The sequence below is a fragment of the Lepisosteus oculatus genome, chromosome 1 (assembly GCF_040954835.1).
Source record: "Lepisosteus oculatus isolate fLepOcu1 chromosome 1, fLepOcu1.hap2, whole genome shotgun sequence".
NCBI lineage: Eukaryota > Metazoa > Chordata > Actinopteri > Semionotiformes > Lepisosteidae > Lepisosteus > Lepisosteus oculatus.
Genome location: NC_090696.1, coordinates 73,449,604 through 73,476,659, shown reverse-complemented (window position 1 = coordinate 73,476,659; position 27,056 = coordinate 73,449,604). Strand labels below are relative to the sequence as shown.

Genomic DNA, 27,056 nt, shown 5'->3' with positions numbered 1-27,056 from the left:
TGTCTCACTTGGTGTGGCGTCCAGAATATTCCAATGCGGAAATACTTAGCGTTAAAAAGGAAAACAATTGCTAAGAATGTCATCAGTCTTTTCAAACTCAGCTTGAACGAATCTTGAGGGATTTATTATAATGAGACTTCTGATGTTGATTTAAATGGATCAATCAATGTGTCTAGCATCAAATTACTCTGCAACACCTTGCTTTAATCTTTTGTTCTATACTAGAAACAGCTTTCTCTTGTGTCACACCTTTGTGTAAGACAGCATCTGGAGGAAAGAATCCACAGAGCATGGGGTTATTTTGTAGAAATAAATATATGCAGTACAAGGTTTCAAAATAAAAGAAACTGCTGCTAGGTATACCCTAGAGGATTAAATTTACACAGACTTATTCCTTGCAAATATGGCTTCACATGCATTTATTTTAGTCTGAAAATATAATTATTTATGTATGTTCCGATGCTTCTCACTAGATTGGTTTGATTTTATAAGCATCTAATGATAACAGAGTGACTAAACCAGAAAGGACTAGCGTAATGCCCTATGGTCTTGCCATGCTTTTTAAATTGACATGTCATTTTAATGAAATTATGGCAAAATACTAAATCATTAAAGCACAGAATATTTTATAGTACAGGTTAGAAAAATATGTTACTTATGAATATCAAAATGTAATGAAACTATGGCATAAATTAATTTTGAAAGTCATTTCTATTTTTAGATGGTGTTTGGAAGTAGAGGAGGGTTATTCTGGGTGAAAACATTGAGAAACAAAGCTTAGATGGTCAGTTACAAGTTTTATTAGAGTAATTTGCAAGGCAGCAGAATCTTGTTGCACTCTGTTAAACACGGGTATTTCCAAATACAAAAATATTTCAGATCTTCTGCAAAAGAAAAAAAACTTGCAGTCACTATAAGAAATGCTGCTAAACTAAAAGATTTTTTAAAAATTTTCATGTGTACAGTATTTTACAGTACAGTATTTTATTCTGTCTGGGAATAAAAACAAGACTTTATCATTACTGTATTACTGTGCTCTGTAATATGAAGGTGTCAAAAGAATACTCATTTACTGTAGCTGTAAATATGCATCTTTTACTTGTAATGTGTTCCATACATCAAATTTATTCATATGCACATCCATAATAATAGCTCATAGGTGATTATGCAACTCAGTTGTGACATATGCTGTTTGTAATTTATGTCAAAGTCTGAGTAATAAGAGTGGGGACACATTAGTTATATATTTCCATTGCGTGCTGCTCAAGCTGCCATGGGCCTTCTGCGACGCTGTCATTCATGTAATAAACAGAGTTTGGCTAGTGGACTCCCTTCCAGGTATTCGTGAAAAGGCAATGTACGGATGACTCACGAGCACGAATTTTACATGATAATGAGTCATGTTCCAGTCAATGTAATTGCTGCTGCTACTCTGTTATTATCAGGGCTCTTCATCACACTGATAAATCTTTGTCCCCTTAGCTTTGCAGAAAAGCATGCAGAGCATGGATATACTGTAAGACCTTTCTTTGAATGCTCGGTTTTTCTCAGAACTGTCACTGGCTCTCACAATGCCTCAGCTTGCCTTCTAAATGTGATAAAGCTACAAGCAAGAAACTGACATGAATGTCTCTTCATGTATACCATTATCATATATATTTTTTTTATTTATATATTGTTTTTATTTGTTTTGTGCACTATAGTTAGTTCTCTTTGATTCAATCGGTAAATTAATGTCACGCCTGCTTGTGTTGTAAGCGCCTTACGTTAAACAGGAGGCTTGTAGAAATGTAAAAGGGTTGCTGGGAACCTGTGATTATCAGAGCTCTGTGGAAATAACTACATTTCCATCACTTCAGGTAAAGAAGTATTTCAAACGTGGACACATAGAGACGGTGAGAAAACATATCCAAATAAGAACGGAAAAAAGACACTTGCACGGAAGAAAACACACATCAATTAATTGAAAAAGCTTTGGAAAATAAAGGCATTGTATTAGGAGAAAAACTAAACAAAAATTAAGAAACAGATTTGTCCAGCAAACTTGGATGAAGTTCAACATACCCCAGTCTTGTTATGAGAGAAAGAGAAAACTCACAAGAAGAACCAAGATTTAAAAGACCAACACCTCCTTCTGTGATAATAATCCATTCTAACAGTATGGTGACTGTCACAAATACACATGATGGCTTTAACACTGGTGGGGCTGAAAAGGGTGTCATTATACACCAAGTCACAGCCCGTGTTCCTCTTGGCATTCTAAATATTAAATAAATATTTAATAAATAGATTAAAGAACTAACTTTAACTGACAAGCTACAGTACAGGATGTGTAAATTAAGAGGACATCTCTAATAGCAAAGGAAAAATAACATAAACCTGAGTGTTTAGGCAATATGCAGATATTATGCAACCTATGCAGAGCACAATAACTGTATGAATACTTAATTGGATTCACTTGATACATTATGCAACTTTTAAAAAACAGACACATTAACGATGAGTTTTTCCCTGGAGGTGAAAATGTATATAAAGTAGAGTCTGTATGTTGGTTTGTTCCTTTGGGCATTTGGACACTCCAACGAACCCGAGTGACCATACTTGGCATGGCCTCTTCTAACAGCTAGGGAAAGAGCAAGAGCTAAGTTTGTCCTCAAAGTATGTGACCCATGTAAAATATTTAGACGGTGCACAGTAGTCCCTGCTGCCCTTTCCAAAACTACACGAAATACGAACCAAAGGGAATGAGTGGGAATTATGTGGGAGGACATTTAAAACTAGGAACAGGTCTTCATTCAAATGGCAGTGGAAAATAGGAAAGTAGATCCTTGGATCAATTATTTACCAAATGGGCTAGATGGTCTTAACGGATTCCTCTTGTTCGTAACATCTCTTTTTTTATTTCAAAGGAAGCATGGCAGCCCAGCAGATAACAATGAGAGTTCACAGTGGTATGCCAGAACAGTACAATAGAAGCCTTTAGAATGTTCCACAGTTTTTAATTAACCCAGGGTACTGACCCCAGGCTTGTCCGTTTCATGTGTTTGTGGAGAAAAATGCATTTCTCTCAGGATTTTATTAACTTTGGGTGATGCTCTGTAGTATTGCTAGTACGTACTCAGGGCACCTCTCCTGGATATGGAGAAAAAGAAACAATAAGAATTAAAAAGACACAGAATCTTTAATATTAATAATTCCTTGCACTTAGCACTTTTTTACACACTCTACTTGAGGGCTTTACAGATACTGGGGGCTCCCCTCCACCACCACCAGTTTGTTGCACCCACTTGAATGACGCAATGTCTTCAATCACCAGTTCAAAATTAGACTCAAAAAGGACAAAATACATGAAAGTTTTAATTATACATTTTTCAACATAAATGCATTAAAACAAATGTTAAAAACTGCACACTTTTGATTGTAGTATAGATTTTGCCAAGAAACTGTGTTTTTCAAATTTCCTCAAAAACAGTGGTCCTTAAGAGCTGGTTATTTCTACATATATCCCTAAATATTCTTGATGAAGCAGAGTAAGAATTGTCTTAATGCATGCCAAAAACAATAATTAAATATGTTTAAAAAGATTAAGGCTTTTAACCGAGAGGACAAAAATGCTTATCATATTATTATTTCATATTACATGTTTAAAATAATGCACACTTGAATCTTCTTACTGAAGTGGAGCCTTTTGATGCAACCAGTGATTCATCTTGAAATTTCAGAGCATCTAATGATGTAAAATGAAAGAGAGTTATGTTTTGCTCTTCGAATTCCTGCTCTGATTTTTTATCTTGCTATTCGTATTGCAAAACATCATTTATAGTTAAGAGCAGAGGTAAGTGCACTAAGCCATGCACTTATATCGAAGCATTAACTTTCTAATCTTTTGAATTGCGGTGTTAAGAGGTTGAAGGAAATTAGATTTTAGATTAATGCTTTTCTGTGCATGTTGTTGGTGTGTTAACTGATGGCAGCAGCAAAGGCCTTTTCAGAAGTCAGAAAAACAATCTCTTGGGAAAACTAATCTTGGGAAACATTAAAAGCCTTTCAGGAGGAAACTATTTTCTGTTTGCTTAGGTTTTGTAAAAAAAAAGATGATTTGAACTAGAAGCACTTTTTTGAAAGGTTGCGTGCAAACTAAAAGAAGGATCGTACCTTTCATCATACACAATCCTGTAATTTCTGTAATCACATGTATATACAGACATACATGTTGTATAATTAAGTTCACTATGCTTCATTGTTTTGCATACTGCATAGTGTATGTTGCAAACATTAGATTCTTCAGAACAATTGACAGATCATATTGCCTCTTGTCAAGTTATATTTCAGGTTGAGGGTAGGCATACTGTAGCTCACGCCGTTCATGTGTGAAATCATGCTTGTCTTTGACCCAAGTGTTCGAACAGGAATGGGACTTTTACCTGGGGCTGATGGAATGAACTTTGATCGCAAAAAAGTACCCTTGGCAACATGTTTAAAGAGGAATTTGTCCACAAGCATTGTTGCTTTCTACAGTAATTGTTTCAGCAGTGTTTATTAAATCACAAACCAAAACATGATGCTTACAGTGTGTCACTTCTTTCTTTTGGACATTCAGCTCGTGTTCTGTTAGGAATTTAGTAACATTACAGACTAGAGTTGTGAGTTTGCATAAAAACTTACAGATTTCTGAAGATCAACACAAACCGTCAGAGTGTGTAAGTTGGACATAGGCACCTGCAGCCCTCAATGGTACTGCAGGTTTTTCAGGAAATATTCAGCTAACAGCTGATTTAGACCTAAACACACAGGTGATGTGTCATCTTAGATAAATAAATTGTTCAATTTAGTGCTTAAAAAAAATAATGACCTTGTCACCCCCAAGGACTGGACATGACCACCCCTGGTGTTAACAATACTAATCTTTAAGTTTTGATTTCACAGTCATCCTTACCACTGATGCAGAAGGTGGCAGTGGATTGTTAAAACTTTCTTTTTATACAGGATGCTGCTGCATTTAAAATATTTAGGCATGTTACATTTGGATCATTCTTTTTGCTCATGCCAGGAAAGTTCACCTGTATAGAAGTGCGCTTTCATCTCGAGAGACAGATGGGATACTACCTGATTCAGATGTACATACCCAGTCTTCTGATCGTCATTCTGTCCTGGGTGTCATTTTGGATCAACATGGATGCAGCCCCAGCTCGAGTAGCTTTAGGTATCACAACTGTGCTGACCATGACAACACAGAGCTCAGGATCACGAACATCCCTGCCAAAGGTATGAAACAATCAATTTAAGGGCAAGTCACTAAAGTGAAAAAAAAATATTCTTCTACTTATTTAAAAGTGTTATGGGCATTTCATGTATATAAAACTGTTATATAATGTTATGTTTGCTTTACAGACAAGTAATTTTGTTGTGATCATGAGATTAATATCCACAATAAATTACATATACATACATTTTGGGGGGTAATTCTACACGTTTTTGATCCCCATTAGTACATCAATACTTTGCATTGGGAGACATTCACTTTAAGTAAATTTCAGGTTAAGAGTCAGTATTTGGTTGCATATTCTTTGTAGGCAATAACTGCTTTAAGTCTGTGACCCATTGAGCTCACAACCATTTTCTTCGGCTTAAGCAGCAAAAAATACTTCTGAATACTTCAGAATTCATTCTGCTTAGTTACAGGATATCATCAATAGTGATGAATGAACCAGTACCCAAGACAGCAGAGCATACTGTACCTACTGTAGGCCTGTCCAGGCTTTGCAGATGGGGTGGTATTATTTGTAGCATCTACAGTGTCTTTCTACCTCCCCATTTTCACTTCTTACTTTGGTGAAGGTTTTTCCTGGTCTCATCTGTTCATAAAACATGCCTCATGTTTGTACTTCAGATTAAATTCTGTAGCATGGTGGAGGTACAGTAATGTGATGGTCTGGGCATGCAAGGCCATTTTTGGAATTAATCTCATGATCACAAATACAAACTGATTGACTGTAAATAACAAAATAACAGTTTGGACATTTGGAGGGCACTGTATGTAATTGTAAATTGTATTGCAAATGTGCAGAAACACATGCAGTACTTGCAGATGTTTGTGGTACTAACTTCTATTTGAATGCACACATGACAAAAATCATACACATAAACAACACATATATATTATATAATACAGATATATTTGTATTTTTTTAGATAGTAATTACTTTGGAGATATAATTAATCATTTAAGTAAGTGAAAGAATGCTAGGATTAGCAAAACACTTTCAATACACTATGATGGAAAAGATTTATGAGATTGACAAGAAATCCAAAGCATTCTGGATCTGACAGTGATTGATGAATGCATTTTTTATTTAGGTGTCTTATGTCAAAGCTATTGACATCTGGATGGCAGTGTGCTTACTCTTCGTATTCTCTGCACTGCTGGAGTATGCAGCAGTCAACTTCGTCTCCCGTCAACATAAGGAACTGTTGAGGTTCCGCCGCAAAAGGAAGAAGAACAAGGTAAAACCTTTGTGGAGAAACACATACTGTGTAATTCAAGACATGGCTCAAACTGACATCACACAGTTTCACTTTAAATAAAATCATCTTCAACCGGGGCCCAAGAGAACCCTCGTCTTCCAGTTTTTCAGGGGATGTAAAAATTAGGATTAATTGTTACTAAGACCTCATTTAGGATATAATTTGCCATTTTTATTGCTAGGTTATAGAAAGCTTTAGCTGCTCTCGAATCAGTCCAGAGAAGAGCAACCAGATACCTTTTAGAGCTTTAGAGAATGTTCTACACTGCCAGGCTCAAGGGACTGACCCTTTTTAGTCTAGAGAAGAGAACACTCTGACAAGACCTGATCCAGGGATTCAAAATCCCCAGAAGCACTGAAAGAGTCACACTGTCACACAGAACCAACTGTCCATGTCTGCCAAAGCCCAGCTTTACTGCTGTTTTGAAAGCTACATCTTTTGACCTGGACATCTGTTAAGATGCTTTAGGTTTTGAAGGTCTCAGTTTCTGACTTTACGTTTATCTGTCCAGAAAATGGTAGCTATTCTCATTTTTGTGACCTCTGTTGCTTTCCTTCTGACTTTTATATTTTATATATTTTTTAAATTATCTGCTTTCATTGACACCTTAAATCATGTATCCTGCTCAATAGAAGAGGGTGTCAATTTCTTAGCTTTTTTCCAATTCTTTGGAAATTGTTCTTGGAAAACATCCTCAGCTGCTTCTATGTGATTTATTGCACAATGCTCAGTATAAATAAGCAGAATGACTTCTTGTCAATTTAATATTAAAAAATACAATAAAAACCTGCCACCTAGTGTATATAAACAAACATGACATCTTTCTTCCCTGCAGAAAAGGTCTGGATTCTATTCCAATATTTTTGAGTATTCAAAGCAACAGCTACTGTATATAGAGACAAGAAGTCCAGGCACATTGGAGTAGTATGCATTTTTGCATATCTTGTATGATTAATATTGCATGTTGACCTACATGTGAGAAATCCTCAGCTGTGTTCAGAAGAAAGCATTGCTTTTTGAGTTGTTTGAATATGTTGATCATCCTGGAGAATAACAAAAACACAAAAGGCAAAATAAATGTACAAAACATAGCATAATCATCCATACATGAGTTAAAAACAAAAAAATAATTATTTCCCATGAACATTTCTTTGAAATCTAACAAAGAAACAAACACATACCAATTTTGTATGAGTAATTTTTAATATTAACGGTAAATGAAGAAAGCATGGTATTGCAGTGTATGATACATTACACCCAATACATTAAAGAAGAATTACTGTATAAGGATTTAAGGATTAATATCCTCCCCATAGTCACATTGACAGTACAGTTATTCCTCATTTTAGTTTTTAGTCTGCAAACCTTATTATATTTTGTTCATATTTTTAAACCTGGCATTAATTCATGCTCATTTTGTCAAATCGGCAAATTTATTACTATACTGTATGTGCACCTTTTTGAAATGTATACAGAGAGGAGCTGCCAAGTTTGAATACTTGGTAATTTCCCCCTGAATTTACTAAATATTTCTGAATACTGTATCTTTACTAACAGCTGCTTAAATCCCAAACTTCAGAAAGTGCTAGCTAATCTGAATAAGCTTTGTGTGTGTGTGTGTCTGAATAAGCTTTGTTTTTTATGGACTTCATAGAATTATCATGTTTATTTTAACATGCAATGTGTTCGTTTTAACTTGTTTGTTTAAATGTAGCAAATGAGTGTTTGTCCAAAACAAACTCATTCCCCAAGCCCATTCTGAGAACAGTCTCACAGTTTGCTGAATGTTATCATGTGCTAAAGCCCCAATTCAGCTACAGCCGATTACAGTATGTTAATTGATGTTTAGATGATACAAAAGAAGAAATATTTATTGTAGACTAGTAACAGAATTTAATTATTGGTAAACATATAACACAAGTTATCACAAACATAAAGCAATGAGAAAATTAAAACCATATTCTTTCATTCAAGAAGCCTAACTGATTTCACAGGCCACATGCAGATACGTAATTGGATCCAATTCCTACTTTTAAAAAAATCTATGTTAAAAACAACAAATAATGTTAAATTAGAATTGATTTTTTTAGTATTTTTAGTATTGATTAGCACTAATTTTTTAACCCTTTTCATTCATCATATTTGCATTAACCATAACAGTTTATTTACTTTAAACTTTCCAGAATCTGTAGGATTTTTATATTTCAGAGAAGCACCTGCAATATACAGCACATAAAAAAAAATATTTTAATGACCAAACAAACTCAGATTTGAAAAGAGCCCAATCACAACGAGAGTCAATTCCTTGAACCAAAACAACAGTGACTGTTTGATCACCTTTGTGAAAACCCTTTTCTGTTCTTTTTTGGGGTCTTCCTCTGCTTTGATGAAAGAATGTTGAGGGGGTGCTTGATGGAAATGAAAATGCTGACCCGTTACGACTTAGCAATGGTTTGAGAAGCGCCGAGCCTCTATACGGACCTTTGGCGCAAATCTCCAGTTCAGATTGCAGGGTAAAAACCCCAGCAGACGGCCCTTCTCTGTCCCGATGTGCTTTTCTGTAGAAGGCTCCAGTTCTTGGCATTCCCCTTCCATGTCGTCCCAACCCCTCCTTGCTGTTTACGTGGTGACTCATGCTGGCATCGTCAGAAATTGTCAAGAAAAAATTGAAGACTTTTGTTATATGAACATTGAAGAATTAATGACATGTTCTCATCAATCAATTGGCATTCGATGGTTTCCCAGTAGCTGCCGATGTGGGATGATATTATGGTAGTTTCCTCTATACTGTATACTGTGTACTATTCCTTTATATAAAAAGTGAATTAATTGTTCTGTCCAACAGAAAAAAATGCCCTCCTCCTCTTCATTGTGTTTCTAGAGAAAAATTAAACTGCTTAGTGCTACTGATTAGATTACTTTTGTCCACTCAGCTTCTTTTAATATTTAATATGTATCCTGCTGATGTTTGCAAGGTCTCTTCAGAAGGAAGAGTTCACCGTGCCTGAGAGGAATGTATTTTTAGTTTGCAGATAAGCCCCAATGAAAAACGGTAAAATGACTGGCAGCATTGCTTATTTGCTCAGCAACGCCTACAGACTGCACAAACAGTTTAACTGGTTAATTGTGATTTGACTCATGTCACCCTTTGAAAGGAGACCTGATATAGAAGGGAAGTCTTTGCATGATGCAGCCAGCAAAGTACCCTGTAAATGAGCCTGTTTTCATGTTATGTTATCCTGTTACTTCAATTGCTGCATTGTTATAACTGAAAGCACATAACTGGCAAAAATAACAAGGTGAAGAGAGAGCAGATTATGTGAGGTTTGCGTTGATTTCTCAATAATTAAACTGGTGAGGTATACAATATTACTACAAACCGTACTGGAAAGTGTTTTTTATTTTTAAGCAAACACTGATGAGTCATTTAGCATCTTCACCTTGATTCAGAACACTTTTTTTTAGCTTGATAATGATTAAAGATACAAGATCTATTCTCCTGATGTTAAGGATGCTGCTTCACTTCATCGGTTTCAAATGGGTTTAAACACTGCAGAAGGAGATTCTGATGTTATCAGTGAAGAGACTTCAAAGATTATTTCATTTATCTACAGGATTATTTGAAAATAGATTCATTATGAGAATCTAAGCACATATGATGTTTTAACGGTAATCTCTATTCAAAAACAGTTACAGAATATATGTTAGAAATTTGTACCACCTGCTGCGTACTTCTAAAACCCATCCACAATATTTTCTCTGATGTTAATATTGCTGAAATGGCTATGGCAGAAGTTCTAGCAAATAAAGAGTTTATAGCTGAATTTCCTTCTCATATATACTGTGGAATTCAACACTTTTTGACTTTAAAAGGTTCTGATCCATCACACTGAATTCTGTCTTTATTTTTTATCATTTTCAATGGCACACATCCATAGTTCCTGTCATTGGTATGGACATTAATTCTTTTTTGTGTGTATTCATATCCTGTTTGATATTGTCTGTCTCCACCTCATTTCTGAATGCAGACAGTGCATTCATGAGATGTGGAAAATCTGTTTGTCTCCCTGGTTTTGTCAATGCTTTACATTATTCAATAAATTAATTCAGCTGACAAGAGAATGTGCCTTAGACTGCATCGCATTTTTAATCAAGGAAAGTGGCTTATTGTAGAATGAAAACAGTTAAAAGAAATCCTAACAAGGTAAACTTGTTACATTATTAGATTATTCTCCTTACTATTTTTTTAAGTTTTCATACTGTGTAAATAAATCCCGGTTTATTGGATTAATGTCCTTGAATTTTAACCTGTTGTAATCTGCATTCCATCATTTCACATCTGAAGTTTCCACGGCAACTCTTAGAAAATTAAGATGCTGTACTTCATAAAAACATAACAGAAAAACAGAAAAGCAAAAAAAAACGTATTCAATGTTATTGACAAACAATGAGGTGTTATTGATGCCAAGCTGCATTCTGGGCTACTGCTCAACGACCTACAGGAAAAAAGTACTTACAGAGGTGTTATACGTAACCACACTGGGCTTCTAACAGTTCCCCCTTAGTTAAGCAGTTTCTCTCTTCTCCACCTGATCTGTTGTATAGTGGGGCTGATACTTTCGTACAGTTGGTGCATAATGGCCACTGCATGTCACCCCAGTGGGTGGGGGCTGCACTTCAACGAGACATAAAGTGGGTCCCCACCTACAGTAAATGTAAAGCCCTTTTAGGTACTACGGGTTCTGTCACCCTCATTTACTGTATGTAAGATGACTCAAGCCGTTTGCCTTCTCTGCAGGAGGAGGATGTGAGAGAAAGCCGACTCAGTTTCGCGGCTTATGGCGTGGGCCCTTGTACTGCGGGAAAGGATGGAGTCATCCCGAAGACCCCGAACAACTCCCCCCAGCCGGCTGCCAGAACCCCGGAGGAGATGAGGAAGCTGTTCATCGACAGAGCGAAGAAAATCGACACCATATCCCGAGCGGGCTTCCCATTAGCCTTCCTGTTTTTTAACATCTTCTACTGGGTTCTCTACAAAATCCTCCGCCACGAGGACGTACACAAGCAATAAAGTAGGAACAGAGTCCCGAGCCCTCGGCAGCGGAACAGTAAGAACGTGTACAGAAACCCATCGTGATACCATGTAAGAAACGGAACAAGCAAGCAAATGAGCCACAAAAAACCTGTACAGACAGCTCCTGTCCATGTCATACACCATTGAGACACTAAGTGAACTATGCAAAGCCAAACTAGACAGGTATCAATGGTTTCTAATTCTGTAATGTAAGCGGAAGTAGTGTTCTTAATGTACTTCAAGTTTTCCATTTGATACAAAGAACAAAAGATACGTAAAGATTTCCAGGACTGTTATATTCTAATTCAGTCAACGTTGTGTATCTGACAGCTTTACTGCCAATGTTCTCTTTAGTGTTTATATACACCACTTGTGATACCACCTGTAAAGAATATTCTTGATGACATTTATATATTTTAAAGCACTTTTAGAAATCAAAAAAAGAAATGTTATTCAACATTTGTAACAATGATGTAAAAACAAGCTTAAGAGTCCACTTGCAAAAAGCCATATTTCTCCTACATCTCAGATGTTTCAAATACAGTGAAACTGAAATGGGAAAAGTTTCTCTTACTAGTCAAATTAATAATAGGATATAAAGCAACTCAGACATCAAGTACACATGCACTCACTGAGATCTTTGCTTATTTGAATGAAACCTCCACAGAAGAAATATATATTTTTGCTGTTCTAAAAGTTCTATTAATGATAACAGTAAACACATACAGAAAACACCTTGAAATAAGAATCACTCATTTGAAATGTCCCCGGACCTATATAAAAGAAAATATAAATACTGAAAGGCATTATGAATGCAAGTTTGAGACAATACTAATTTGTTTTGTTTTTATTTATGCGTCTCAGTATAGAGTAGGAATATTAGTTTTCAAAATAGCAAGCAGATATACCTGTCTGATGTCTGGGTACCAAAAAAACCAAGACAGACGTGTCTGCTTAATGTTGAAATGTAGCTACAGTACATGTCCAGATCTGCTGCAGATGTTTCAGTTTATGGATAATGTCATATAAGCTCATTGACTGTAAAAACATAAAAAAATTTAAAATGAGATTCAAAATACCTCTTCAGTGATATCTTATCATGTCTTTGACTATGTAATTGTGTTATAAATTATGCTGTTGATCACCTGCTCACCTGCTGCACTTAGTTTGGCAAGCGTAAAAAGAACATAAAATCGGCTTTGTAACTCAGTGAGGTAAAAAGAAAGATACCATACCTTAAAATCAGCTGTTTTCCATCACACTCCATTACTTCAGCTGTGTGAGAGAACTACAGTATCTTTTACTCTCAGAATCTGAAGGCTTAGCTATTTGACATTTGCACTTCATATTAAATACTTCAAATTGTTAAATACTGTATTCTTATTTTTAATTTGTAATTATTCTTATAATTCCTAGTAGTAGTAGCATGTTTTCAACACAGTGAGATCAGCACATCCCTCTTACGCAAAAAATGATTTCTTTTTGTTTTATCTTGTTTTTATTTTTCTTTCATCAGTCTTATCTGCGGACTTTTGTTACTGCATTTGGTGACCATCATTCTTTCAGGAAATCTTCACTGATAAGTTGAAAAGATTGTCTTCTATATCATTCTTTCCACCTTAGGCAACTCCTGTTGTAAAGGAAGACTACAGCATATCAAAATATTATCAGCCACACGCCATCTGTTTTAAAAAAGTAAAAGATTATGAAACACTGTCAGGCAAAGACATATTTTATTATTCATTTTTTATAGCCAATTTGTATATTAAGTGAAGAGTGGTGAACAATAAATAGCTTAGAAAAAAGATATGGAAGCATACAGATTAGATCTGGACCATAGGGTTCAACAATAAGTAATAGGCATTTAATTCCATTTAATTTATTCATAAAGTAGCTGCAATATTGAACAGCGTTGTTTTTACAAAAAATCATTTTCTTAGAGTGCCTATTACCACTTCTTGTTGTTTTTTTCTCTGAGGTTAAAAAATACATAATACAGTGTGAGCAAAATCAGAAATCTCAAGAGATTTCTTAGTACATTCAAGTTGCAGAGAATTCCTTTACAACAGGAAATGTAATCCTTTTATGTCATGAAATAACAGAAGAGTAAGTCTTACATCAGTTGTCCTTACATACTGTAATTAAGTCATGGTCTTACTATTTAATTTTAAAGTTTATTTTCTTTATTAAAATGCTTAGCAGTACTTTCAAACAAAAATAGCATAGTGCCTACCACATTCCTAGAGGAAACCCAAGAAAAAGTATAGTTGTTACGGCACCTTGTGAGAGCCGAGAACTACCATGTTCTTGAAATAATGGACACGAAATAGTCTATACTGAACATCCTTGTAAAACTACTTGCACTATGTTCCATGGCATCAGGATTGAGGTAACAACATGCGTGTTAAATTACTTAATTGTTTTGAGTGCATGTAAAGAACTTTTAATACTAAAGTCTTTTAGATTGCATTATGGATTGGACAGTACTCCTGATTGAGTAATATACAGTAATTTAACAATCAAATAATAGTCAATTGGTTTTATATACTGTACCTGGATGGAAATTACACAGGTAAATAATAAGATATCACTTTAATGTGGACCCCAATGCTTTTTTCCCTCCATTAACATAACAGGAAGCAATATAAGATTGCATTTTGTTATAATTAGTTAGTACTTCAAAAACTCGTTATCCTAAATATTACATTTTTATAAGTATTTGACCTTCAGCATAATCAGACGTGACACGAATAAGCAGAAAAAAAAAACATGCTGGATGTGTATTGTTTTACGAGAAGCTACTTTAGTTGTGTCATAATAGGTTGTGACAGTTTAATCCAGATCCAGCCATTGTGCTCTGATAGCCAACAGATATTTAAGGGATAATCTGAGGGTTGTAGATTATTTGAGGGATTGGATAATGTAAGGGAATGTAAGAAAACAAGCAATAGTTTATCATAATAAGCAAGAATAAAGCCGTGTAGATACCCTTTTTCAAAATGCCATTTTGGTTGTTTTAAAAAAAACTTGTCTATTAATTAAAAGTACATATTTTAAAAATCAACCAGCAAACATTGTTTCTTCAATGTAAACTTTACTAAATAATAAGCATATCGGACAAAATCAAATTCTATAAATCCAATGTAAATTAAATGATCAGATCAGCATTGCATACATAGGTAAATGTATTCTCAGAACATAGAACATAGTATTTCTCCGCATAGAAATGTTTTTTTTGTTTTTGGTGTGTTGGTCAGATGTCGAAACCTGTCTTGTGAGTTTGTTACTACCCAAGGCAAACAACTTAGAAGAGATTACAATTGGTGGGCTTCCTATCAGATCAGCTATGACTCATTTCAGAAATTTGCTATACTGGTAACATTTCAACTGGAACTGTATGCCTGTGAGATCCTCAGTTGTTGTGTAGGCTGTGTATTGCATTCTTATCATTGCCCTGAAATGAAGACTTTATTATTGGATCAGCATATAATCCTTTGATAACAATCAGAAATACTGTCACCTCCATATTTTGGTACATTTACATGTATACACACACTTTGAACATATCACATTGCTTGTTTCTAAACAATTTAATTTCAGTTTTCGAAGGCCATGAGGATGTTCTGAAAGAATTTTCCAAGACGTATATTTTGGCATTTTGAATGCAATTAGTTTGTATTCTCATGAGAAAAAAAAACTTGGCTCACAGTAGGTTACTGCCCTGTTTTGCACAGAAAATATTGCACTGATCTCATACTGAGATGCTATTCCAGAGTGTGCCAAATCATTTTGTGTGTCCTTGGGCCTCAGGCTTGAATTTGTGGGCATCAAAACAATATGTTCTTGCTTTAAAATGTAGTGATTTAGTTACAACTGATCTTCTTCAGCTGGATGGAGTCCTTGCGGTACCTGTCAAACCTTGTTTTGTTTCTAGTCATCACTATTTTGAAATTAATAGCTCATTGTTCCCATAAATCCCTGTTTTAGGGAGAACTATTTGTGATAAATTGACAATTAAAGGGGTCATTAATGACTTGAAATTATTGAAAACCCACCTATGGTTTTATACTGTAGGTAAATATTATAATCGTGCAAATTTGTTCATTTATTCTATTTTATTATATTCTATTACTTTTTGCACAGACATTTTAGCCTGAATGTGGTACAGTATATATTTTTGTTACGAGACATCTTTGCATTTGAATATAAGAAAATAATCTTACAACCTTTATCACAGAAATATTCCAATTTATGCCATAATTGTACTATTACTAGACTATTTACAAACAAATATGGCAAAAAAATATTTATTTTATTTCTGTCTATACTGAAAGACTGCAACCTGTTAGACTTAAATATAATTATGTGATGAGCTGTTGTAGATGCATCACTTTTCAACAGGCGACAGGTTAATTCACTTCTCCTTCACAGTCATTTCTATGTGCAACAATGCTGATAATACTGTAACTTTAATAGTGCCAAATTTAAATATTGTAAATAAATTTAATCTGATGTGGAAATGAGAAACACGAGGAACAGGTAGGAAATTATATTTTTATCATGCGATTGTTCGGTACTATTTGATACAATGCCTGACTTACCAGGAAAATCTACAGTGTAAAAATAACTTCACAGCAACCAAAACGTTTTTTTCTTTCAATGCAAACTGAGGTATTCTCTTCTATATATCATATTCTGTGATAACAGGAAACCACTGTTTAAATAAAGCTGCCGATGTACAGTACAGTACAGTTTTTAAAATGCAACACATTTACATTCCAATGAAATACCTAGTGTGCTGCCAATGGTACAAACCAAACAAATTATTTGATTAACATATCAGTGCTCTAACAACATTCCTTAAAACAACAGATTTTGATAGATTTTAATAATGTCAACTTTCAAAACATTTCACTACAATTACCTAAACATCTCCATGAATTACCTGCAGACATAAAATATTTTGATGTAGATTCTTCAAACAAATTTATGTATTTATTTGTATAAAGATTATTAAATATTATGCATGAATACAAGTAAATATCGATGTACTTTACTTAATGAAATTGGACGTGCCAGGTCATTTGTGACTTTACAATGCACAACATCAACAGATGAAGCCGTTCTGTGTGTTTACAGTGGTTCTGTCAAATCTTCATGTACATCTACTGTAAATAATTTTAATAAAGGATCTTTTATGCAGATCAATCTCATTACTTTTATCTTTAAAATTTGTTCTAGAAAAGGTGAGTATTGTTCATTATTGCTTATCCTCTTAAATACCATTCCTGATTATAAACAAAAAAATAACTGTGGATCAGTGGATAATTGATTTTGATTTGCAATATAAAGTAAGCTACAGTAGGTGTTAAAGCAGCAGTTAATAGGTTACATGTTTGAGTTAGAAAATTAACTGAACAACTAAAAATAATGAACAATAAACTGTCCAGAGATGCCTCAAAGATCAGATTTCATACAGTACATGTTTTTTAACGCAGGTTTTAAGTAACATTAATATTCACAAAGCACAGTATATATCATTTGTTAAGAAATATGAGCAATAATTATTTTATTATAATTATTATTCAAATTATTTCACCATAAAATGTTCTGGTCATACTAAAATAAAACAAATCTTCAAACACTTTGTTGTAGTGTACTTGGAAAAAAGACACAGAAAACCTTAATTAAGAAAACCTTTGAACATGCAACCACAACTTATCAAACCTTCCTCTAATATACAAAACCATCTGCTTAAAGGCTTCTTGGCAGAAGGCTTATCTTCCAACATGCCAAAAAGATGACAGCCAAGTTACCTCTGGAATTCATGAAGAATTTAAAGCTACTGTATTCTCTATGAGTGACCTCACATGACTTCAATCCAATCAGAAATGTTTTGGAGAAACCTGAGAAGAAGCTGTTTATCTGACCATTTTGGGCTCAGATTGTCTATGATTAAGGAAATATTCAGGAAAGAATGGTCCCGGATTTCTCCAACAAGAAGTAACACACTCATTCAACATGTGAAAGAAGCCACAAAAGCAAAAAAGGACACAAATAGAGAAAAAACAAATACTTTTGTCATGAATCACAAGCCTTAAAGTATGTTTTGCAATAGATATTGTAACTTTTCCAGAAAGGCTGTATTTTGCATTTTTGTTTTTAATTAAAAGTGTCCCTTATTTTCACATCCCATGTAAAGCTAAGGAGGCTAAAATAAATACGTTTTGTTTTCAGAACAACCAAGAATAAAAAAGGATTATAGAAAGTGTCTCAGAAATGAAAATGGAAAACTTTTGTCTATGAGAGGGAAATTGCTAATACAGTATATAAGATTAATGTTTCAGAAAGGTGTTTACCAAGAAAGAAACTGACAGTGTAACACCCATTACTGGAAATGTGCTGATGTGGTACCTGTCCATCAAAAGCGTACAAAACTGAACCAAGTATTTACTTCTATCACATTTTTGGTTATGGAAATGATCATTAGAACTAACCTATAGGAATAATCTGTATGACAGCAGGTTTTCAGGGGTTCACCACTATGAATTTAGAAAAAAAAAGCACTGTAGGTTTTGCATTACTAAGCAATTAAGAGTTCTTTGAACAAACCACAACAGTAATGGATACAGAGCATATAATAAAGTATAATTATATTTTCAGAAGGCTTTTCATAAAGTTCTCTCAAAGTTGTTATTCTAATTTATTTTATACTTCTTCCATGCTTCAGATGTAATTGAGTGAAACTAATTGGTCTCTAATTGCCTGCCTGTGTTTTGTCCCTGTGGTTTTTCATGAATAGATATTGCAATTGCAATTTTCAACCAATAGGTACATCCTACTAAGAAGGAATGAAAAACACACTGTTCAGTTTCCTCTGGTGCTGTGATATGACAAAGAACTAATTAATATTCATACAATAATTCAGTGTAACTTCTCCTCATAACAGTTACCCTATCCTTGGGTGTTCATTCTTATATTTAGTAGGTACATCATTTGCTGTTAGAGGCATATAAAATGTCCTAGTGAGCACTCTAATAATGAGAACAAGTAGGAAAATAATATTTGGTCCAACACATCTTCTTCTGATACAGAGCCTTGAAAAAGGATTTTTTTGGCTTGTGGTCCTAACAATTTAAAGTAGCAAATAATATTTCTTATCTACCTAACTTTCCTTACACATTCAAATAAAAAATCAAAGAAACTATATGAAATAAAAATGGAAAAATCAAGACTGTGAACATTTTCAGACCATTTGCTGTGACAAAGCTAAATTAAGTTAGGTGTACAAATTAATTTAAAAAGCCAAGCAATTAGTTTAGTGGTGTGCAATAATAATGGTTCATATTATTTCAGAAAAAAATACACCTACTATATCTCTGATATGTCTCTTAGAGAATTTTAAGCAAAGATTTAACCATAAAAGCTAAGGGACATTACAAATAACTCATGGTTATAGTTGTATAAAGACAAAGATCAGAAAAAGGATACAAAATAATTTCACTTAATAACACTTTGAGCATGGTGATATCACTTTGAGCATGGTGATATCACTTTGAGCATGGTGATATCACTTTGAGCATGGTGAAGCTGATCATTAAGAAGTGAAAGGCACCACTTCTTAAATGGGATAAAATTGCACCGGGCCATTTTGCAAAATTGGTAAAGATTTACCCTAAAGGACTTGTAGCTATGATTTCAGCCAAATGTTCTTCCACCAAATACCGTGTTCGTAAGTTTGAATACATATGCAATGAAATAATAATCAAGTTTTTTTAGGTTTTTCTGTAGCTTATCTCATTTTTAGAATTCTTCAGTCTGAGCACTCAAATTTGGACTAGAAGACTCATTTAAAAAAATGTGCAGGTATTATTTTAGAATTTCCCATGCGACACCATTGGAAGGGTTTGATTGCTTTTGCAAAGCATTATGTGCTGTTTAGAACTGAGTGGGACTCTCTTTTTACCTCTAGCACATGATCAATTTCTTCCTTTATGTATTTCTTTGAAAAATAACCTTTTCCCAGACATCTTCTAAAACTGATCCATTTGCATTTTTTAGATACTTCACTTCCTTCTTCCTCAATTGATCTTTGCTGTTATAATACTGAAAAAAAAAGACTAGTTATTAGTTGTGGCTGATATAGATACAACTGATATACTGTAGCTTTTGGCTCGTGTTTGTAGCTCAGTGTACTCTGTGCTGTGCCTTATCTTTGTCACTTTATGAGACTCTATAAAGCATTTGCTTAGCGATATACCAAACCCAATAAGCCAGTCATTTCCTGATTTGTTCACCTTTAGTACAAATTGTTCCTGAGTTTCTTCTACCATGTTTCCAGTGTGATTAATCTAATTTACCCTATTTCTCATGAGTTATTATAATCTATCTTTCTAAAACAATAAACCACTCCTTTAGACTCTGCCTGTTTGTTCTTTAAATGTATGTCAAAATTCAGAACGTTGCCACACTTTACCAGTACATCTCTTATATCTACTTGTCTTACGCAAACTGAGTTACTTGAAAAGATAAGATCAAAGAGGCTGTTTCCCTTGTTAGTACTCTGAAAAGCTCGGCAAAAATGTATCACTCACCACATAAACTATTTCAATCTCAAACTTGCACTCCCAATTGGTCTATTCCAGTGCGTGTAAGGAAAACTGAAATCCCTCAAATAATATATTATCTTCCTTGTTATGAGAAGATCCTACTGTACTGCAGAGCAAAGCATTGTTATTAGTGAATTCAGTAGTTCTATCCTTCACATGAGATGTTAAACCGAAGACTTCTTAGTCTTTGAAAAGCCTGTTGCACTTTTTGAAACAGTTATCCCTGGTATTCTGGCAAAAATAAATTTCTAGGTTTGTACAATGCAGCTTGCTGATGTTCTCCCTTAAATCAATTACTAGAGCCATTTTTTTACTTTCCCCTCTGGTCTGCAATCTAGTGGAGCTCCAGGCCCAAAATGGCTGCTGCACTTCATCAGTGGATGACATGACCCCCTCTATGTGTAAAATGGTTTGGATATAATATAAATATAAATATAAATATAAAGCATAACTTAATTTCTATTACTCCTATCACTAAACCTCGAAGCTTTAAATTTAGGTTTGATCCATAAAAAAAGAGAAGCAATGTCAATTTTAAATTTTTCTGTCTTTCTTTCTTTTCTGTCTTTTCAGACACAGATATGAGCTAAACAGAACTTTCTACTGACGCACTAAAACACACTTATTTGTAGCCTTCTTGCAACGTGTACAAAACCCTAGTAAGATAATCAAGATAAATGTGGTTACAGCTTATGTACCGGTAACTTACTCTGAGGAGATTAAAAAGATGAGATAAAAAATTACTCTTTTCACTAGCATACTTAAAGTCATTTCAGATGTATTATGAAGGCTGTTTTAGGTTTACAAATTCCTGTTCTTTTTAAAATTCTTATAAATTGGACCAACAGTACAAAAATATGATTCCATTCATACCCATTATTATTTCACAATATTATTAGTATTAATTATTTGTTTCATCATCAAACATATATTTTTTAAAACCTGGAGTTGTGTTTCAAACATGAATACAGTGTCAACAAGCTAAGCTCCACTGTGCTGTTCTGCTTGCTCAGGAGCTTAAGTCAAAGGATCATTAATCTTGCTTGAATACCTGGTACTTCAACATCAGTGATACATTCTGAATATGACTGGAGATTGTACCCATGGTTGCCCTAAACAAAATATTTTATTTCTATCCTCTTATCATAAAAATCTGAAATCTAGGTATGATTTTGTTGCATTATAAGGTTTTATAAGATATTCTGTTATTGATCAATTTACTATAAACTGAGAAACAGAAGAATGTTACTAAAGCATTTATAAATACACATACTTTATTACATCTGTGTTCATACTCTCACTTTAATCCTACAGTACATCATTTACCTGTTACTGTATATAGGAATAATCTTATTCATTACTACTGTTCTGTAAATCTACAAATGTTTATTAATGTCAAATAAAAACGCACTATACAGAAAAACTAATAGAATATCTACTTAGTTTTAATTAAAAAACTATACTGTAAATTGCAAATTGTTGCAAAAATGACACATGAGGGAAAAAGGGTAGTTGTATAAGGGATACACACTGAAAGAAATTTGTACCCCAAAAAAATGATAAATTGAAAAAATGAAAATGGCATACTGTATGTCAGTCATGACTGCTTTCTACTGTAGCTCTTAAAAAGAGACAATTGTAATGGTATTTAATGAGAGGAAACACTTTTACAGTGCCTTAGTGAAGCACTAAGTACTTGAATTGACATTGCTGGACTACAGTTTAGTTTCTCTTTGTTTCGTTTTTTTAACATGCTTTACCTGTTTCCCTTAACACCCTCTTTGAACACAGTCTTTTTCTTGCATGCAAACAATTATTCTTTTAACTCCTGGATATGCATTAATTCAATACTTTCTATGTAAGTAAACCACTAGATAAAGCATCATGATAGAAAAATGAGTTTACTTCAAGCTGATAACTGAAACCAATCCTGCGTGAGATAAGCAGAATTTACTGAATTCACTGGTAAAAACTGGTGACTAAAATAGTGCTATTGTATACCTAATTGTTGAACTAAAAGCAGCTTTAGAATTGTAACATCTCCTCTCAGGATTTTCTCTTCAGGATATTCACTGTCTAGTTATTTGTTTCTGCAATAAAATTAGATAATCATACATTTTGTATTTTTATATGTATGTGTCAAAATAAAATTAGTTTGAACAAACCAGAAGCCAAGCTATGTACTGCACAGTACATGCTGTCTACTATAGAAATCACAAGGTGGATTGCAAAATGCAAATATAACTGCATAGGTCAAGTAGGTAGCTGCGTCAGCATGCATAGGCTGCAAAGGAACAAGTAAAGGTTTATTCTATGCAGAAAGGAGAAAAAAAGACAATGTTTCGGATGTGGAACCTTCTTCAGGTGTCACCTGAAAAAGACACCCGACACCTGAAGAAAGCTCCACAGCCGAAACTTTATGTTTCTTTTCTTCTCTTTTCAGCATGGAGTAAACCTTTACTTGTTCCTATAACTGCACATGTAATTTGCACTGATATTATGTTTGTGCTAGTTAAACATGCAAATATAGTATGTACAAAAATAATCGAGATGTGTTTTCAGCTCAACCACAGCAACAGATAAAACAAATGGCATGGGACAGAATGAAAGATAAGGAAAAGTAGAGATAAGAAAGAGTTTTGTCAGCACATTTCAGTTAAAGTCTACACTGCAGTTCTAACCAGATGTGTACTGTGATTTTAACCTTTTTTTATCCTCTTATACTCCACTGAAAAGTTTGTGACCTACTTGAAAGTGCACTAATGCATGTGACATTCCTATAGCTTCATGAGATGTATCTGGCATTCTTTCACTTGTTTTTATTGTTACCCAAACAGATCTACAGAAAAATGCATTCATTCATAAATATTTCCCTTGTTTTAATGTACAATTTACATTCAACTGTGATGATAATCTTTATTTTGTAGAGTACTGTAGTAGCAAGCAATGCTTATCAATAAACTAAAAATTAAATATTGTTTTTAAAAGGCCTCTCTGTGGCTTTGACTACAGAGCAGCCTCATGGACTGAAGTTTGCAAGAATTCAGAGGAGATGGGCCCTTTCTAATGAGCAGCATATCCAAGTGATACAAATCAGGATATTGTCAACTGGACCATTCTTAATCTCCCTGAATGATGAACATCCAACATGGATCCTCTCAGTCTGGTACCCATGAAGGGAGATTCTCTTTAGTAAAACCACGGGTCAGAGGACACAGTCAATACCCCGAAGAATGAACAACCAATGTGGAACCTGTAGGGTGCACAGAAAGCCTACACACCACGATATGACAACCAATCACCAATTAACCATGATTTCCTGGTTTAAAAGATACAGCACGGCTTGTTCTGTCTGCTCTCAATCACAGCTTGGCGAGCTGACAACAAAACCAGGAGACTGCCTCAGGACTTAAACGTTTGTCCAAGACGAACAGGTGAAGGTTAAGAGCAAGCCCATACAAAGAATTCTGCCCAAGGTGCTCTCTACACAGCGAATCATTGTGACTAGCTACCCAGCCACTGTTCCATGTGATCACCTGCTTTACTACATTTGGGTTTTCATCAACTGACCCGTATACACTTTCATTCAGAAGTATCAGCTACACCAGGGAGCAGACCAAGTTTCTCCCCACCCCTTTCACTCACCTGGACCAGAGTTAAACTCTGTGCATGAATTTCACCAAGCCTAGTTCAGCTCAGTGTTAATAAAGAGGTCCTTCCTGGAGAACTGTCTTGCAGCGCAAAGCTGCAAAGCTTTCGGTGAAGTCACTCACTTTTCCCCTGACTGGCAGCGCCAGGCCAGCAGAAGAGGTTTGGGCACTGCTCCGACATATCCAGTCAGAGGTTTCTCTCTCTTCTTGCGTGGGAGTGAAGAACCGATAAACCAGATGATTATGGGATGAGTATAATTCATTATTCATCACTATCAATCTCAAGATTTAAGTTGTTATCCTTGACACGTGTTTTGATATCATGTGTTTCCAAGCATGTTCATTGCCCCCTGATACTTTGATCCCACAGGTCATCCTAACTCATTTCACAAATGTCCAATGAGGTTTAGGTCTTGCAAGAAGTGCGTCCACAAACTAGTTGTTATATTGACACCTTGCAAGAAAGCCCTTGTTACACAAGGATGTTATATGAAGATGTATGTTGTCCTGCAGGAAATCTGTCACATTACAATGCGCAAAACAAAAAGTTTCAGGAAAGGTTCTTGGACATCATCAATGTAGTGTGTGCAGTCAGGCTGTCACTGCAAGTGGAATTCTGTATTGCTCACTCTTGGTCAGACCATAACACTTTGACCTCCCCATTGATCTTGGTGAGGTGCCATGGCACGTGGATTCCAAGATCTTGACCTATCATTGACAGACTGTGTTTGACTGTGATGTCTTGCCTCGTTTGACTCTGCTGGCTGTGAAGCAAGCAAAACTGTGCTGACTTAGTACAGCCTCCAAAGATGTTGTTTTCTTTAGTACTGGTTGACATATTGGTTGCGTTCTTTGTTTTTCTCTATTGTTTTATCTCATATTCTGTATGTACAGTACATATAAATTCATCATTCAATATGACTCCTAACACAGTACCTAATGTACAGTAGATGAGAAATAGTTCAAATAAAATTCCCACAACTGCTGCACATATTTGTGGTCTTGCTTATCAGTAAACATGTTACATGTGCTACAAACATAATTAAAAACTCAATCAATCAAAGTTTATTTATCAATGCAAGAACAGTACAGCATACAGTGGTGTTGTCAGCAATGAAAGGCTTTGTCCACAAACTCATTAAGAGGGATAGAAGAGTAGAAGGAAAGGAATTTATAGGGATTAGATTAGGATTATGATACGATAAATTATACAACTGCTATTTACAATGCAGTTACAGATTGTACGAATGTAACACAAGGATAGGAGGTATTTAGCGCTGTTTGTACGTGTCCTGAGAGTGCAAAGTGACAGGAGGGCGCCGGTGCACCCTATCAGTTCAAGTGGTTGCCTATTCACCAGCAGTTGCTGGGTAATTGCAGGTGTCTGCTGTGGTTGGCTGCTTAGCAGTCTTACTGCCTCGATTTTCGGTAGCACGCAGCCGGTAGTGTTTTGTGCCAGTTTCACCACCCTCTGGAGCACCTTGCACTCTCGGGCGGAGGAGTTACCATACCAGGCAATGATGCAGCTGGATAAGACTGTAAATTGGAAAGGATGAGTGATGGCATGCAGAACTTCTTTAGTCAGCGGAGAAAGAATAGGCACTGCTGTGCTGTCTTGACTATGAGGTTGGTGTGGTGGGTCCAGGTTAGATCGTCTGTGATGTTGACACCTAAGAATTTGAAACCGTTGACTCTCTCCACTGCAGAACCGCTGATGTGAATGGGTACGTTGTCTGTTCCTCGATGCTTCCTGTAGTCCACAATCAACTCCTTAGTTTTACTGGTGTTCAGAGAGAGGTTGTTGTCCTGGCACCATGCTGTCGGCATTTCTACAGTACTTCCTCGTCACCGTTTGTGATCAAGCCGAAGGTCATTGTATTGTCCGCAAACTTAATGATGAAGCTGCTTTGTTCCTGGCGCCGCAGTCCTGGGTGAATAAGGAGTAGAGGAGAGGCTGAGCACACAGCCTTGGGGGGAACTGATGTTCAGAGTCAGGGTGGAGGATGTACTTGTGCCTGCTCTCAGAAAGTCCAGGAAATCTAGATCAAACTGTATGCTTGCAAGGTGCTTACATAGCACACTGGGGTTTTGTAAGAAACGGTGCACAACTGGGAGACTGCCATGGTCTTTGAAACTTTTAACATAAAATCATGATCAATGTGAAGCCACATCTGGGCTCTGATGCGAACTTGCAGTGTTGATAGTGAGAGACAGTGCTCCAGCAGCTTGGCTCTAACTCTCCTTTGAGGTGATGTGGAAGTTTTAGCTTGCCTAAAGAAGAAGGGGCTCAGTCAAGCTGGCATGTAACAGGATTTCAGGATTTAATCGAAAACCAAGCCTTAAATGAGGGGCAACTCCAGACTAAATCGTTATGTGCTAATTCTGCTATTCCATTAAAAAAATATACCAAAGCTTTCTCAGGCTGGTAGTCTACACTGTATGCCTCCTTTGAATCTTCTTTTGGTGAGGTTTTTTGCATGTTTTTTTCCATGTGCCTTTAAGTCAGAATTCTTGCATTGCTAGTGTTGAAAGTAGTGTGGAAGTCTCTCCAGCCACCTGGGTCCCTCTCTGACTCCACTGCCCTAATGCTATTGGCTATTGCTCTTCACTGAACCGTAGTATCCAATCATCTCAGTAACAACTTTGCTGAACATCTGCTTTCTATTGTCCATAAAACTACTGAACTCAAACACTTGACCTGCATTTGGAGTGAAGGCTTATCTTCCTGCCAAACTCAAGAAGTGCATCTCTGGACCTGCACTTACATCTCATTGAGCTGATTCCTAATATAGGCTCATCCGAGCAGACTGGCAATTATCCAGTCTATAAGTCACATGGACTTTGTTGTAGTAATTTACACTACATAAGGGATTTACAGACTTAAGGTCACATCAATGCAGTGTGTTTCTGAATGCAAATAAAACGACACGAACAGACATGTAAATTGTATTAAATGTTATTTAAAAAAGCTCAGATAATTAAACACGGAAAACCCAAAGCTCAAATTAGACTGTTTAGGTAAAAACTGACTTTTTTACATTACGTACTTAATTGCTTAACTTACTCGCTGAAAGACTAATCGTGAGTTTCAAAAGGATAACAGAAAATTCTGCAATACTAGGAAAGAACATAACTTACAAATCGTGACTATGTATTTTTAAAGCAACGAAAAACGAATGCAGGTGTTACTCTGTTGCA

The 27,056-nt window shown here is 35.3% G+C and overlaps 1 protein-coding gene and 1 long non-coding RNA gene across 2 annotated transcripts in view; one reads left to right on the top strand and one right to left on the bottom strand.

Moving 5' to 3' along the window:
- Positions 1-13,620, top strand: part of glra3 (glycine receptor, alpha 3) — a 53,126-nt gene extending 39,506 nt beyond the window's left edge. Inside the window, exons 7-9 of the mRNA XM_015345975.2 lie at positions 5,051-5,265; positions 6,358-6,504; positions 11,324-13,620. Coding sequence (XP_015201461.1) covers positions 5,051-5,265; positions 6,358-6,504; positions 11,324-11,596 — 635 coding nt within the window. The 3' untranslated portion in view covers positions 11,597-13,620. The remainder of the gene's footprint in view (positions 1-5,050; positions 5,266-6,357; positions 6,505-11,323) is intronic.
- On the bottom strand, positions 3,591-6,503 carry LOC138240834 (uncharacterized). Its single transcript, XR_011190112.1, has 3 exons — positions 6,404-6,503; positions 5,126-5,256; positions 3,591-3,727 (listed from the first exon to the last, which is right to left on the bottom strand). It is a non-coding gene; the product is annotated as an uncharacterized lncRNA (long non-coding RNA).
- Positions 13,621-27,056: the final 13,436 nt, after the last annotated feature.